This window comes from Nilaparvata lugens, chromosome X, assembly GCF_014356525.2.
Source record: "Nilaparvata lugens isolate BPH chromosome X, ASM1435652v1, whole genome shotgun sequence".
NCBI lineage: Eukaryota > Metazoa > Arthropoda > Insecta > Hemiptera > Delphacidae > Nilaparvata > Nilaparvata lugens.
Genome location: NC_052518.1, coordinates 69,670,872 through 69,688,796, shown reverse-complemented (window position 1 = coordinate 69,688,796; position 17,925 = coordinate 69,670,872). Strand labels below are relative to the sequence as shown.

Below are 17,925 nucleotides of genomic sequence, written 5' to 3'. Positions count from 1 at the left end.
ATTATCAAATTCATTTATTAATTATTGAACAAACAATATTCTTATATGATTTAGTGAACTTAAATAAATGCAACTTGTCATCACATGTTGTTCCTTAGTGACCCTGTGTTCGACCTTGCTTATAGCTTGTTTATTTGCTAATATCATATTCATTTCAGAGGTCAATAGTAACCCATCATCGAGTTATTTGATCCTGAGGAAATATAGTACAATTAATCCTCTGATTAATTGTCAGGAAAATTATCTAGTATACTCTAGATATTTTTTCCTATTTCGTGTGACAAGGGTACTTCCCTAACCCTCAGATAAGTGCCGTCACCGACAGGAGACTGCTATTAACCATCACAATCATATATATATATATATATATATATAGCTGTGAAATTTGTTATATGATGAAATTTATTTCAATTTAATTAAATAACTGATTAATTGAATATTGATTGAAGGAGCATTAAGAGATTAGTTGGTGGGCCATTATGGGTTACAAGCCGGAGATTTCAAATTTTTATTTTTATTTTTCTTATAATTCTAATTTTAAGTCTCTAATATAGACTTAAAATTAGAATTATAAGAAAAATAAAAATTAAAATTTGAAATCTCCGGCTTCTAACCCATAATGGCCCACCAACTAATCTCATAATGCTCCTTCAATCAGTATTCAATTAATCAGTTATTTAATTAAATTGAAATAAATTTCATCATATAACAAATTTCACAGCTATCAAATATGTATTAAATGTTCAATAAAAATGAAAAATAAATTTCATTCAAGTTCAATTCAACAATTCCTTTCTCAAATTTTAGTCTAATTCTTCTTTGATTTCTAATTTTAAATCTCCTCTTCTCTATCAATTCATAAGCTACACCTTCCCTTATTCATAACCCACTCAAATCTCGAATCTCCCGTTAGTAACCGCCCCCTAAATACCCCATAATGCTCCCTGAATCTGTACCCTTTTTCTCTCCATCCGTCTGCAACGCGTAATCTGTGGTCTCTGCTGCTACAATTGACTCTCCGTGTGTACTCTGTGGTCACGACCGTTGGATTTCAAACTGTACCACGCACTACTCGGTTGAGGAAAGGAACTCAGTTCTCGAAAATTTCCGTTTCTAATGTAAGTTGTTAAGTGTTTTCAATCTATTTATGTCTTGCCTCCTGTTTATATATAAATATAAATATAAATAAATAATATATATATATATACAATATTTATATACTGTATAGCACATAACAGAAGACACTTTAAAGTTTGTAATATAAATTAAAACAGGATACACAAGACATAAATAGATTGAAAACACTTAAAAACTTACATTACTTAATTTACATTATTTATGTCTTGTCCCTAGTGTCTCCTGTTACACACTTGAACACTTTTTTATTAGTAAACATATTGAATATTGATTTGTATTCAAGTGAATGGATGGATACTTACCTCACCCTATACATCCAGCAGCAAAGGTAGCTAATAGAGCTAGTATCGCTGTGAGCAGTTGAGTGATTGTAGAGACAGATGATGACGAGAATCCAGAAGCAGAAATGCTGGCACCAGTGTGGGGTTCAGATCCTGCCGTCGCTTGTTGTTCGGGTGTCAGTTTGTGACCGTATTTGTCGAGCAATTCGATAATTACGCCATTGGTCCAGCCAAAGCCCAATTGAACTTCATATTCGCCACCACCCCCATGTCCTCCCAGTACGGTAGCATCGTACTGCAACAAATTCAAGCCAATATATTCTCAATAATCAATTCAATTTTTTTTGTCATAGTCATTCAATATCAGCTGTTTTACATGCATGAAATCAAGCCGGTAAACAGCTGTCTGTAAAACAAATAAACATATGATTCTCATTACAGCATACTATACTGTAAAGAGATCATTTATGTTCTCTTTGCAGTCGAGTATGTTTCCTATTTTCCAAATAGGAACATATTCAAACAGCTGCTTTCAGCGTTCCAGGTGAGAGTTTTGTCAACTACAACCACAAAATTCCCTATTCCAAAATAGTTCGCATTTAACTGCAGGTAGCAGTATAGTTTCCACTTGGTAACAAAAATTTAAACTTCTTATTGTTAAGAACTTTAGTGAGAAGATTACCTTCATTACCACATGATCAGAAAACATGTGAATACGTTTCATCTCCCAATCAAACTGATCCAGATTCAAATTCCTAACAGTGTCTCAGTGTGTGCTTCATTCACCCTTTTAGAAAGTAGCTTCAGGAGGCACTGTCCACTGAGTCCTAAAACATCTGAGTAGTTAATATAATAACTCAAATAATTTAAGAACTCATCTGAGAAGATTCAAGTTATAAGAACTCATCTGAAATCTTATAATATAGGCCTTTATTATCCTATTTGAGCTCGATGGGTCTGTTTGTTATGAACTAGGCGCTACGGGCTAGGTCATGTTTATAAAATGCAGTAGGTAACTCAAGCATCAGCAGGTTATAGTTTCTGTTTCTCAGCAATATCATTCTTTTTTGGATAAATATGACAAAAATATTGTAAGTAACTTGTACGGTAACGTATTTACCACATTCGTATTTACCTCAACTACGTTTCGGGCAGACAAAATCATACTTATGCGGTAAATTATCGTTACCGGACTTGTGACGTAAAGTACTATTACATGTATCAAACATCTATAGGAAATCTCTATTCCATTCCAGATTGATTCTATTCAATATACACAAACAATATTGAATTGTATAGTTGCTAAACTGACAAGCACTTCTTTAAAATCCCAGAGTCACTATTGATAATAGTCAGCTAACTTGTGTGGACACTAAATAATGGTCCTATACCATAAATAAAATAGAATAATTAACAAAATCTGTGTTTTATTTCAGATGATCATTGCAGTAACAAGCATTTATTTTTCAATTCATGAAATGAACAAGTGCATTCAAAATTAACTAAGTTACACATGTGGAATTTCAATTATTGTGCTTAGAACTACAGAAAATTAATACTTTACAAATACTTGGACAACATGATCTGTTGAATAAATTATAATTATTCCAAGTGCATCCAGGAAAACCTTTATAAGGAAACATTATATCTATACACTTACTGAAGTGAAAGTACGTACGAGTACAATCTTACTGAAGAAAACAAGAATAATCAATCACGTGTACTAGACGAGTCAATTTTAAATTATTACTCATTTTTGTGGCTAGCGAAGTTGGAGGCATTTCACTCCTGATGAGAAGCTTCATCAATCATTTATATTGTTGGTAATAATTCAGGAGTGAATGAAACATAGCCTACTTTTTGGACTAGTGTATGAATCAAAATTCGGGGAAGGAACAGTTTTGGGCTGTGCCTGTTGGTCTTTCCCCAATAATTTTAATGAATTGTCTTCTGTGTATCATTGAATAAATAAATAAATTGATTAATTAATACTTGTAACATGTTATTATGTAATATAAAATATTTTATAATATATGTAGTATAATATATTTATACAATATGTGTAATAATTAACATTATTACATTTTATATGATTTTTGACGGAACGGAACGCTTATTATATATCTCAATTCATTTGAAACTGACGTATTTTGCTGCACTTATTGGTTTTGTTATTTCAGATAACGTATTTTTCTCGATGATTGACATTGTTTGTTCATAAAAACGTCAATAAATTATATCAATGAACTAGAATTTCAAGTTCTCTACTAATTTGATCATAGCATATTTGATCATTCCATACCTGTAGAGCATGGAATTCACTTCCAATATAAGTAAAATTCCATGCATAGCATGAAATTTACTTGCAATGAAAAAGTAACTGTTACAAAAAAGTTATCATTGATATCAATGGAAAAAGTACCTAACTTATTTAATTTATGTTCACAAAACAGTACTTAACATTTGATTAGACTTCTAAATAATCTGATGAAACTTAAAGATGTAATAGGTTCACGATATATTCACTGCAAGTAATATTCAGAAGAAAATAAATAAAAAACTGAAACTTTGTGGGCTATTTGGTTAAGTTTTCATAAAGTTGACAGTTAATCCAATTTCTTCTGTAATGCAAATCCAGTTGGAGCTAACAAAGCTGATTATCAGCCGTGCAACAAAGTTGATTATCACGAGAAAAAAAATCGCTGTAGAGAGGAATTCGTTACATGGAAGTGGAAAATCAACAAAAACATTCTAGAATGCCATGTGGCAAAATTATTTGAACTTTGTTACTTAGAGGTTTATTATATAAAGGTTTGACTGTATAGGATATGGTTGGAGTACTGAGTCTGTAAAGGATATTGTTGGAGTACTGAGTGCTGTTTTAATGCCTACCTTCTCATACATGGCATTTGTTTCATTGTATGCCTTGTAGTTAGATCGGACCCATCTCTCGGCGAATTCGTAAGCGATCTCTCGACACCATTCGTCCCCTGTTGTATCGAGACTCATTATCAGGATATACTGCAGAGGTGGCCAAGCGTTGGGGTAGTCCCATTGCTCTCCGGAGTGCTCCAAGGTAGTCGGCACTCCAGCCTGATTCACATCGATGTTTGTCTTCTCCAAATATTTCATAATTTTCGAAATGAAGTAGGTTTTCTTGTCGGTGTCATAGCAGTTGGTCCAGAGCGGGGAGATGTTTGTTGGGTAAAAGTAGTCTCTTTTCTTCTCGTTGATGATGTCATAGTCCAGCCAGGCCCCCACTTCTTCGTGCCAAAGAACCTAAAATGGATGAATAAAATTTACTACCAGATAATAAGAAAACAAACAGAAAGCAATAACGATACAAATAGTAGATTGTTGGTCAGTCACGATTTTCCTAACCATGAAATGATAATCAAGTATGAAAGTAGAGTTTGTTAAATGTAAAAAAAGTTAACGATATAAATCTTTAAAATGTAGCGCTGTAGAATTACAAAAGAAACATATGTTTGAAATACAAATGAAACAAATAATATTGTTCATAGATTGTTGGACAAGTTAAAGCATTGGCGCTAGTTGTGATTTCACAACATAGCAACACTACTCGGCTTGAGGAAGGTTGGCAAAGCCACCGAAAATTTCCGGTAAATAATGTAAGTTTCCAAGTGTTTTCTCTTCTATCTGTATCATGTTTCCTGTTTGAATTAGTATTATTAATTTATTATAATATAAAAATGTAAACTGCCGTTTATCAAGCTCCCATGCTGATTCACTTTTTCTCGTTACTACGTTACTAAAGACTTTTCAACTTTGTTTATTAGATTATGTTGTTAAGAAGATTATGAGAGTTCAAGATATTAAGATGTTATAAAATGTATCATGTTCATTAATTGATATTGAAATTCTATTTTCGAACATCTGAACATCGTTGTCAATTATTATTCCTCCACAGAGTGAATAATATTACAAATCGAATTTTTGTTCAATATGGTGCCAAAAAGGTAAGATTATTTGATGTCGATAAAAAGTTTGTTTTGGAAAAGTTTTCTGGCAGAGGTGTACACAAAGTGCAAAATTCTAGTTAGAAGATTTTGAAAAGAAATTTATTCGTTCCAATATTCATAAAGATGAAGAGAGAATAGCTTGTTTGAGATTATTTTCAACTAGAAATTCAGTAGATTGGTATGTTTCAACCAAATGTAGATTGAAATTGGAAAAATGGAATTCATGGCCAAATTGATTTCTTTAGACATATTGGAATAATGGTTGGTCTTATGTCAGATATGCATATTCATTCAAATATATTAAAGGTATTGGAAAAATGCTTGATTATGCTTTGAAGTGGAAACGCCTGTTGCTTGAATACTCCATAAAAAAAGTCTTTGTCAATTTGTTATTTTCCCTTTTTTTATTAATCCTCTATCAAAATTCGATGTAAGTTATATTTCTTTTTGCACTTTGTATTTGTTTTCTTTCGTCTTATAAAAAATCTTTGAAGTGTCATATTTATTTTAACTAAGTTTATTTATCTTTTGTAACTCGTTTTTTGTAACTGGGCACCCGCCGAAATACCTTCGGGTTTGGCAGGACCCTCAATTGTTTAAATTGCGAATAAAGATTTTGATTTGATTTTTTCAACATAGATGAATTGAGTACTATTAAAAGCACATAAAAAACAAACATTACCATAAATATATAGAATAAAAAATGTCACAAATGAAATTTATAACAATTGAGTCAAACAATCTATTCGAGCAACAGTGAAGTGACAAAATAAAAACAAAAGTTAAATCCTACGTAAAAATAAAATACTAGGATGGGTGAAAATAAATGGAAAATATAAATTCAATAGAACAGAAAACTCAAAACATAAAACTGCAAATCAATTATTGCGATTCAAATGATAGTTTTGAATGGAGCACAATAGCAATTCATAGAGAGAAACTGAGTCTCTCATAGCAATTATCTCATTTGAAAACGAGAAAATCTGAATCAAGAGCAAAACAAAATAATTAGAGAAGATTTCTTGATGGATGGAATAATAAAACTGTGTACGCCTAATTCTAGAATGAAAACAAGGAAGAAGAAAAAGAAAAAGGAAAAGAAAAAGAAAAAGAAAATTAAAAATATTTAAATTTATCTAAATAATTTGGATGAGGTGAGAAGTGGACCATTCCAAATTACAAGACGAATATCATACTCTTTGCACGAGGTGGATTGTGGAATAGAAAAGAGCAAAAATATCATCAGCTGCCATTCAATAGTGTAATATTACATTTTTCTCGATTAAAATCGAATCTCCAATTTGATTTTCAAAATATTAATAAAGCTTGATAGCAAATAAAGTGTAATCGATATGCGGACTTAACTTTTTACCGAAAATTGATCAGTTACTCAAATGTTGGACAACTCACTTTGACAAAGTTCTATTATTTCTTAATAAACAAATAATTCTAAACAACATAAAGGGTAAATAAAATTTCAAAACAGTTTTAAAATGAAGTTTTATTGACAACAATAGATATAATGTTTGTGGACTTGTGTTCTTTGCTAGTTGACAATTGATGACGTGTTTATGCTTTGAAGCTCTAGGCACTTATCCCAGGTGTCTCTCTCAGGCGTTTCTATCAAGAGTGTAAAAGGCTGGCTAATGTTAGGAGTGTTTGTTTGCTGTTGAATTTTTTCTAAATAATTGAAATTTAAGATGTTTCATTTGTGACCTAAATGTTTTTATAAAGTTCATTGATGTTATTGAACATATGTGAAAAGTAGATTTCAATTTCTCTTTTCAATTTGTATTAAATTTTTCGTTTAATGTTGAAAGCCTTAAGCCTGCCTTGAAACTTGTAAACGATAGATAAGAGTATTCTTAATTTGTAAGTTTTATATTCTGATCTTGATTTTAAACAATAATTTCTAAGTTTTTGTGAAAGCTTTTGAATCTATTTTGATGAACGTATCAAACATATTTGTAAACTCAATCATGTTCAATCTATGTTCGGTCCATGTATGATTATTTGTTCTGGTGTAAACTGAAATTTTTAAATCATTAAAAAATTATAATTTGATTTGCTCTGAACTGGACTTATTATTTATAGGCATTAAATCCATTCATGATTTATCAAGATATTAGCATATTTGGAACTGATGACAGGTCCTTAGATGATAGGTGAAAGCTATCCAACCTATTTGGATAAAAATTGGTAGCTGTATATATTATTAGATAAAAATTGGTAAATGGTACGCCCTGGTGTGGGACTGAATCTCCAAATTGTCCCAAATGGTACGCCCTGGTGTGGGACTGAATCTCCAAATTGTCCCAAATGGTACAATCTGGTGGGACATTACCAAACATAAAATCCCTAGTTATAGAAATTATTGGTAGGATAGAATATCTTGATGGATTGTGAATGGGGGAATGCTGCTGAGTGGGGATTCAGTTCAAGGGCAATCAGGTTCTAAGGAGTGGATATTTTTTACGCAGTAGCAAGATGGAGAACAATAAAAATATCCAGTGAGAACATTCAGAATGTAGATGAAGAATCTCAAGATTTAGACCTAACCTTAAACAATGACTCAAACGATAGTGTAGCTGTAAGTGAAAATGTTTCAAATGTAACAATTCGAGAGGAAGTAGTAGAAATATCAAATGAAACCAGTATGGAAGGAGCTAAAAATTATCTTAATCTTATAGCGTTTTTAACACAAAAGTTTGAGGAACAAAATGCTAAGTTTGACAGACAAGATGCTAAGATTGACAATCTAAAACAAGATCAAAATGTTAGGTTTGATTATATGAAGCAAGAATTTGCTAGCATAAGACTAGAACAGGTTAGTATAAATATTTTATTGAAAGAAACACATGAAACATCAATTAGTAATTGTGAAAATTCTGATAGCAAATTGAATCAAGATAGTTGTAGTATTGAAGTAGAAGTGTCAAATGTTGAGATACAAGATAAATTTATGCAAGTCTCTGATTATGTAGGCCTAGTTACTGTTGTTGAGAATGTCAAGCCTATTGAAAGTGTAGACTTGAGTAAAGAAGTAGGTAGGGAGTTGTCTACATTGAAAGTCAACTATCAGGAAAGTACTATTGCTACATTAAAGGTTAGGAAGATTGTAAACAAAGTGAATGTTTACATGAAACAGATTTCTGTAGAGGTTAGGAACAATGTAAACAAAATGAATGCTGCTTTGAGTAAAGTTGATGAATTCAACTTTCAACTGAGATTTGAAAAGGTGTATGCAATGCATTCTCAAGTGAACATGACTGACTTTTGTGAGCAAAATGGCTTTGTCGAAACCAATGAACCCATGAACAAAATCATGAGTTTGAAAGAATCAAAACACAACGTTACAATTGATAGGTTGGTATTCAAATGTTGTTTTAAGTTGCTTACTTAAAAGATGATGAAAGTGAATCACATGATGAAAGGGTATTCCCCAGCACTATGTTATGATTAGGAATCCTGTGTTATGCCGGGATTCAGAATAGCATAATCGCTACACAGTGTATGACAAGAGTCCATAATTGTGTCTTTTTTCTTTCCTAAAGCCTATTTTCTTGGCCCTAAATCTTTTCAAATTTCGATTCTTTCCTGTCTTTATGTAGTATTCAGTAAATTTATTCTATTATGCATATCTTAACCAATCTTGTCCATAGTCATTTGAATTTGTGAATTTCAAGTATTCTTCTGAAATAATGTTAGAAGTTGAAATTGTTGCTTATTTTTCCTAATATTTAAATTGTTCATAAAACTTAAAATTTATAGAATCTATCCACTTTAGTGTAAATAATTGTGTGCTAGTGACATATTTTTCATCATGTATCACTTATTTTGAAAGGTATTAATTTTGTGTGTCTATGTTGTTTTTAACTTATTACCTCTTATTAATCTTTCTCTTCCTTGTATTACTTAGGGAATTTATTTACCCATTTTTTCCTTTTTCTCATATTTGTATTTTTTAGGGAACTTATTTACCCATTATCCATTTTAATCTTCTTTTTATTGTAATCTTGAAATGGTTTGTAATTATTATACAGTCTTCAAATTCAGAAATTATTTAAAAAAATAAATTGTCCAATTTAGAAAATGTTGAAATATAATCTGATGCATAAATTCTTTTGTTATAATAATAAAAAACTTCAAAATTTGAAAGTATTAATTAATTGTGTCGCCATACATATGAAATGTTCAAGATAAATAAAAATTAATTTGAATAATAATGATTTTATTGAATGTAAAAGTTTTGCCATATTATTATTTGAATTGAGTTGAAGTTTGAATTTCTTCTAAATTAAAATATTAAATTGATGTCTTTTTTCTAATTTTAAAAACTGTGTTTTCTATAAAATTTGATATGATTAATTATCGTTTGAAATGGATGCTGGAGTGTATGTAGAATTTTTAGTGGGGTTTGATGATTAGAATTTTGCTGGTATATGATTGTTTTTGAGATGGAAAACCATTGACCATTGATGGAAGAAATGATCAAAAGGTTATGACTTAGAGAGGCAGTAATGAGATAATATTTTTTGTGTTGATTAATTATGTTGATTGCCATAGATGCAGATGATTACTTATGAAATTTGACTGTCATTGAAGCAAAATATTATTGATGTTTTGAATGATTTTTTTGTTTAATGATTAGTAGTAAAGTTTTTGTCATGAAATTTAGTTTGTTGTTAGAACATTGAAAAGTCGAAGTAAACTATAGTATCCAACAAATGATGGTTAATAATATTAAATAATCTGTTTTTAATGAAATTTTATAAATTTTTCTACATAAATAACTTTGAAATCCTAAATGAACATGAATCAAATTTTAAATGTTATATTGAATGATACATCATAAATGTGAAATATCAAATTTGAAATGTTATACTGAATGATAATGAAATGCAGATATATTATATTATGAATGATTTTTAGTGGAAGACCAATTGTCTGAAGTATGTATTGGAATTATTTTGTTGTGATGATCTGATGTTTTTTGCAATTTTGATGATACAGAGTGTTATAACATTTATGTAACATGTATTTGATTATGTTCTAAATTTTCAAGAATGGATTAAATTTTGTTATTTGAACAGTGAATAAATAAACATGAAATTATTACTTTATTAACATTTTTGTAAATGATGTCTCTATTGAGTTTGAGGAAACTTCAAAATTTATAAGTTGCTGACTGTATAATAAGATGTTCACAATAAATTTCATTTTTTTTGCTGATTACATACTTGTAAATAATTTTTAAGTGCATTAGATTGTATTGGTAGCCTAATCGAATTTTTCTTTTTAGTTTATAAGCAAATTAAAATAACAGGTACAGTGTGGACGTTAACTTCAAAATAATTATCGCGTGAATCTTGAGATCTACAAAACAAGTGAATGCCATGAAGAGAGTTAAGAACATTTGGGTGATTTTGAGCTGGTGTGACTCATTAATGGATTGCCGTCGCCAATGCCGACGACGCCAATGCCGACGACGCCAATGCCGACGCCAATGCCTACGCCAATGCCGACGCCAATGCCTACGCCAATGCCTATGTCCATGCTTACGCCAATGCCTATGCCAATGCCTACGCCTATGTCTACGCCTATTGCTGACTACGCAATTCAAACTTCTGCACTACTATATTACCTGTAGGTAATTGCCATCCATGTCCAAGTTGGCAACTTTAAACTCAAATAACACTCACAGTATCATGGAAGAAACTGATTCAAAACAAAAAATCCCCACCTTAATTAATCCTGTATGCTGAACTCTAAACCTTAAAAGCTGAAAATATCAAATACCAAACCCTATCTAAGTTAATCCTCACCTAAATTAATCCTGTATGCAGCGTCTATCTCTTTTCCAAACAAGTTACATTGTCATTTCAAGCCTGAAATGTACACTGTATGTATGATACACAATTTACGTGACTTTGAGTGAGCTTGGCATGTACACGTCTACTACAAGCATGAGGCCATGCTAACAGATGTCACCTGTATCGAGCTTGGCATGCATCAGTCGACTACAAGCATGAGGCCATGCTAACAGATGTCACCTGTATCGAGCTTGGCATGCATCAGTCGACTACAAGCATGAGGCCATGCTAACAGATGTCACCTGTATCCAGCTTGGCATGCATCAGTCATGCCCAGCTCTTTGTTGAACTCAGCCAGCAGTTTTGCGTTCCAGTAAATGATAGCATTTAATTCAACTGGGATGATTGAGGAGCCCTTCAAATTTGTCAGGTTTCCTGAAAGAATAGGTTACAAAAATTGTCAGAATTAAATTGTCAACAACAAAAGATGAACATTAATATGACACTTTCAGTAATAGATCGAATGGGAATGGAAAAAATTCCCATATGACAAAATATTTGTCACATCTGGTATCCATAATACAGTTCATAATAATCCATAATACTGGATAATTCTATAATCCAGTGATTTATATTTTTATCAAACTATCCATCTACATTATATTGGAATTAAAAAGTTTCCACATTGAATTTATAACATTCATTATATTTATATCTATCTATCTATCTATCTTTAGTCACCCAGTTAAAGTATTTGAAAATATATAAATAATACCTGCACGTGTAGGAATTCAAATCTATGTTTTTGCACAAACATCATGTGAGGGTAATTTATACTTCTCTATAGAGTACTTCTCTTGCCAATAGATGCACAAGTAGGATTTCATCCGATTATAACAAATATAATATACTAATCATTATTGTAAATTCTCATTCAAATTTAAATCTTTCACTGATTCCGACAAATAAACTTGAAAAATATTAATAAAAATGATAATCTATTTTGAATAAAATCATGAACATGACTGATTATACAGGTTAGTGTAGTCATTGAACAGTTCAGCATGTTATCCCCGTTTTCTTACTTTTTGCAAAGCACATTATTTCCATTAAGCGTGCCCAAATACTTTATTCGATGCATTTGCTAATTATTCTAAAACCAAAACGCAGCACAGATATTATTAAATTGACCTTGAAATGTGATTAATATTGATGATCAATTTTTATTCTCATTTTATAATTACCCAATAATTATAACAGACCCAATAATTAACAGTAATTCCTACTTGGCTCGATAAATTATTGATTATATTAATAGCTTTTTATGATCTTCATAACTTCGAATTGAATTAACTTTCATACATTCCAATACCAAAAACGTTCCCTTCAGGAAGAAAAGTCTCACTTTAGTACTTTACGATCTGATAAATATTACACATTATTATTTTGTGGCTTGTTGTCTCAAACATCTTAAGACCAACTTATTTTTCTGCCTGTCCCCCAACAGTAAAAATTGAAAATAAAATTACGTTTCATGCTCCTAGGACACAGAACATCTACTTACTATCAAGTTTAACTGATATACGGTTTAAGAATTATCGGCTAATCAATTTACTAACTACTAACTAATCAATACAATAATTACAAATCAATGAATTGACATGGGGAGTTGGTGGGATGACGTCGATCAGCCGATAATTGTTGATCCTTTCATCGATTAACCTTGATTGATTATTACTGGACGCTACAGGACACTGACAAACATGCTTCACTGATGTACAAACGTTTCGCTGATCTTTTTTTCGGTGGAAGTTCCAAAGTTTCATTATTGGCTTCTAACTCCTGAAGTCTATCAGGACAGACAGACTCGCTCCACCGTGAATATTTCAACCCTGATCTATCGACTAACTCGATCGAACATTCAACTGAAAAAAACCAAGATAACTATTGTTGCATCTAGGAGGTAGAAGAATGTCTACTGATAAAGAGAACAGCATATATGATCGATGGGAGGAATAGAAGAAAAGCGAAAGAGTAGGAGAAAAGAAGAGAAGAAAGAGAAAGAGAGCATTCAAGTTGACTGCAGTAGAACCTCGGTAAGACGAAACTTGAAGGTTCAGGAATGAAATCTTTTGACGAGGTAATTGTCTTAAAGAGATTCGCCTTAACGTTTTTTTCCTCTATAAACAAACCGTCGTAGAGAGGTTTGCCGTATCGAGGTTTGTTGCCTCTATCCAACTCATAGAGGTTTTTCATAGCTCTAAGATAAGAGGATTCCGTAGCAACCAACCTACGAATCAACTTACGAGTTTAATTTCAAAAGTTTCAATGATTCTTTTAAATTTTTCAGGACCAATTCAGGATGATTGAAAGCTCCTAACTTCAGATTTGACACTGGTGATGTTGATTTTTATTACATACTTGGGGCGAAGTGGCTATAGTCGATAGCGACATGTCTCTCAGATGCAAAGTTGTGATTCAAATCGTGTTAACGATTATATACAACGTTATATTTTCTTGCTGGAGATTTGAAATTTCAAAAATTATATTGACTGTTTTTTCAAAGCTGAAATTATACATTAAGTGAAAAAAATGAAAAAAGTTCAATCAGAAATAAAAAAATAAACAAAAACTGAAGGATAATGAAAAATAGAATAAAACTATTCATAATTGAAAAGAAAGATGGAATATTAAAAGTAAAATAAAAATGGATGAATGAAGAAATATCTACAAAAGTGAAGATAAAATTGAAAAATTTGAAAGAAATAATAAAATATTGAAAAACAAAAACTTGATTAATAATCATACAATATAGTTATTTGTGCAACTAGTGCGCAAAGTGACAGTTTGCTGCACCGAAAGAAACGTTTACGCACGAGCCGTAGGCGAGGGCGGAATGGTTTCTTGAGTGCAGGATAGGAACTTTGCGCACGTATTTCACCTTAAATTTTTCCTACAGTTACCATTGAATATGAGAAGTGGTTGATTATGGGTAAAATGATGGCTGAAATCCATCAAATGTTTGTCTGTATAATTTTGTAATTAATAACAACTTTAATTTATTTTAAACTTGATAATCCAATTGAAAATTAATAATCGATAATTTATTCAAATTACAGATATTATTAATCCAATTAATTTGAAAATTTGAATAATTTTCAGTAAATCTTGATTTCTAAATAATTTTTCAACCAATCAATTTATGAATAAAAAAAATATTATTTGAAATAATGAATAATTAATAATATTAAAAATGTATAATTTAATGAGTTATAATTTTTATTTATTTGAAAATCAGAAAAAATATAGATAGAACAAATTCGCATTCAAAATACACGTCAACAATGTCAACAGCTGATTGGGATGGCTGCGAGATAATACGCAAAGTATTAAGAGTACACAAAGTAATACTTTGCGCACTAGAGCGGAAAAGTGATTCTTTGCGGCCTGCAATCAGTGCAGAAATGGTCACTTTCCAAGGTCTATAGGAAAATATTATTACATGATCATGGAAATACTTCCCATGGGATAGATTGGTAACTAGCCCAAAAGAGATTTGTTCCAATGCAGGGGTAAATAGCAGTAATTATCGTCTCTCAAGTCAATTTTGTATCATCCCTCTATAATAATGGCTTTTGTCCAAGAGTTATTTATAAGTTCATTTTTCTCAGTTACAAATAGGCTATCCTTTGTACCAAAGCTCTTGTGTCGGAATAAATAAATTTTGAATTGAATTTTCTGGTAAAAGTAAATTATATTAAATGTTGTTTACAATGGAGCAGCCCTCTCCATTTTGGTAGTTATACTAACAACAATGATATCGTAAACTTACCTGCCTAATCCTCAATTGTAATCCTGTAATGTATGCTGTATTAAAAAATAGAAACCCTGTATATTTGCAATCAAAATCAGGTCCTATGTTGTTATATTTTAAACATTTTTGTTCTGTTTTCAATTTCAAGGAGGTCTGATTTTATTATGTTCAAGTATAGACCTACTACACTATAGTCAACCGCACGAAAAAAGTCCGATGAAAATTGGAGCCGATGAGTCTTCCCTCATTCCTCCTATTAGCATCTACAGACCTGACCAATTTGTCAGGTGTATTACAAAAATATTAATTAATTCTCAATTATAATCAGCTGATCAGTTGATCATCAATTTGGCAACGTTGAACTCATCTGCTCCAATTTCCATCGGACCATTTTCGTGCGGTTGACTGTAGTTTTGATACAGAATACAGGCTGAATATACATCCTTATTGGTTACATGAGACCTACACTATATTATTGCAATTATCAATAGTGGGTCGTGCATCATGGGTTTTTTCTTTTAAGGAGGAATGTATTCTGTGTAGGATGAAAAGGACTTTCGGCTGTTCTGCTGCACGAAAAAAAAAGAAAAGACAAATGCTTCGTAAATTAATCAATTGATTTTTCAATGTATACTTACTGTGACTTCGCTGAATAATCTTTCTAGGTTAAAATTTTTTAGTATTGATATTTTGTGAACTGGGAACTCTACCTATTCAGTGGAAGGTGAACATCTAACCCCATTTGGAACTTTGTCATATCCAAATTGGGGAGAGAAATAGGGTTTCTCCCCCAATAATTTTGAATGATACGTGTTTGTTCTGATGAATGAATAACATCTTATTGACAGGATAAATTTATATTTACCTTTATTTGTTCCATTAAGAACGAACCAGCGACTGGAAAAATCCCAGCCCGACTCGGCAGCCGTTTTCAGTTCTCCATAATAGATTTCCTTTTCTCCTTCTGTCCGGAATGATTGTGCGCTCGAGTAGTCTTCCCTATTAAACAAACAAATCAACATATTATTAGCTCATCAATTGTTAGTATCCAGATCTGTTTACTAGAATCAGTTCAATGATAACTTTATGATAGAAACTACCAATTGTCCCCAAAAAATGGCCTGATTTTCATAAGAGGAAGACGACTTTCAAGGAGGTAGGGCGGTTTTGGAAACTGGACGGGGCCGCCGAAACAATGGACGAACAGGTAGAAGGCCAAGTTACCCTTAAACAATTTTGTCACTCCGAGGAATAATTATATTGGTGAACCAGCCTGGTTACTTAAAAGCACTTTCAGCTGTAAACCAGCGGTAGTCTGCAATGATTCGATAAACACATACATTACTATCGATGATAGTACAAATTCAGTCGAACTAAGACTAGTGTACATGATGAGACTTAACATTACATAGACATTATGCTCAATCTAATAGAATTTAAAAGGACGACAAAAAATCGAGAATTCAATAACTATCGAATTACATGTAACTCAACGATACCGTAGGGCTTTATATACAGTATTACGCCCTGAAAGTATTGGGTGAAGCAAAGCAAAATTTCTTTATCTTCCTGCCATTTTTGTTTTACTTTTTTGGGGTGGAATAAATTTCAATTTCAACATTGAACAATCAATACATTTTCTATTTCTCTAATATCAAATCTGATTGATATGAATTGTTCAAACAGAATGCTCATCTATAATTGGAAGTACACTTTTTATATATAAAGCTATATTGAAAATGGATTAATCTACTACTCAATTCAAAACGATAGTCCTCATTTTTGTTTCGAGTAAAAATTTTCAAAAGAGGAGAAATATTCCAAAAATGATCTAGTACAATGTGACATTTTACACTTTCATGGCTTATCAGACTCTAACTTAAACGTTTTATCATAGTTCAAGATAAAAATAAGCTAGGCTACTTGAAGTAAGTAGTTTTATTGCAATTGCATCAATTTCAATTTGGGAGAAAGACAGTTGTGGGCTATGCCTATCGCCTTCTCTCAATTATATTATATTGTAATAGGCTAATGATTTGTGATTGTAAATGGAATGGAATAAATAATAGTTATCCATTAAATTTAGAGCGATAGAATGTTCTTGAACAATGCACGAATCTACGGGAGTAGTTTTGGTAACTTTTCTACCTAATTTTCTAGAAAAGATCTCATACCAATAATCACCAACTCAATCTAAAACAAATTGATGAATTGCAAAAAATACAAATCTTATAAAACCTATATTCCCAAGTACGTTTCATGTATTTAGTCAAAACGTCAATCTTCAGTAAGATAAGCAACAAATGAAGATATTAGGAGGCCATAAGTAGACAAATTCAGTATGGAGTGAAGTGGATGATAGTAAGTTTGAAATATTAGTACGTTATTTTAACAATTACACACCTTCAAGAAAGAATATCTCGGGAACTGTTGGGAATATCACAAAATTCCACTGAAAAAACGTGTAGAGAATTTATCAAGCTTCATTTTTGAATGGTTAGTATGTCGGTTGAACATATTGTTCTCAAGATATGAGCGTGGAGGCAAAACGCTGAAAAATGCAACTTTTAAACCACCCTCATCCCGTTAGCACTTGAGTTGGGAATGGGGACTTTTGATATGTTCTCCTCCTGACTAGTCTCAACAAAGCTGCAAAGTCAAAAATTTTGATTAAAACATTCCTTCCAAATTCCTTTATCGATTCGCTTCTATTGTTGCAAAAATGGAGATTTCACACTCAACACTAAAGCTGTTGCAAAAGATGTAGGGAAATCCGTAAAAGTGTGAAATTATACATCAAATTGAAGAGAATGTAATGCTCTATAAGCTCATAATCAACATGAATTTTTTCCATCGATTTTTGAAGTTATAAGAGAAAAAATAGAAAGAAATTGGTG

At 31.5% G+C, this 17,925-nt stretch overlaps 1 protein-coding gene across 1 annotated transcript in view; it reads right to left on the bottom strand.

The window, feature by feature from the left end:
- LOC111056142 (trehalase) overlaps positions 1–17,925 on the bottom strand; it is a 258,221-nt gene that overhangs the window by 69,028 nt on the left and 171,268 nt on the right. The window contains 5 exon segments of the mRNA XM_039441525.1: positions 1,445–1,713; positions 4,311–4,697; positions 10,741–10,745; positions 11,485–11,649; positions 15,894–16,027. Coding sequence (XP_039297459.1) covers positions 1,445–1,713; positions 4,311–4,697; positions 10,741–10,745; positions 11,485–11,649; positions 15,894–16,027 — 960 coding nt within the window.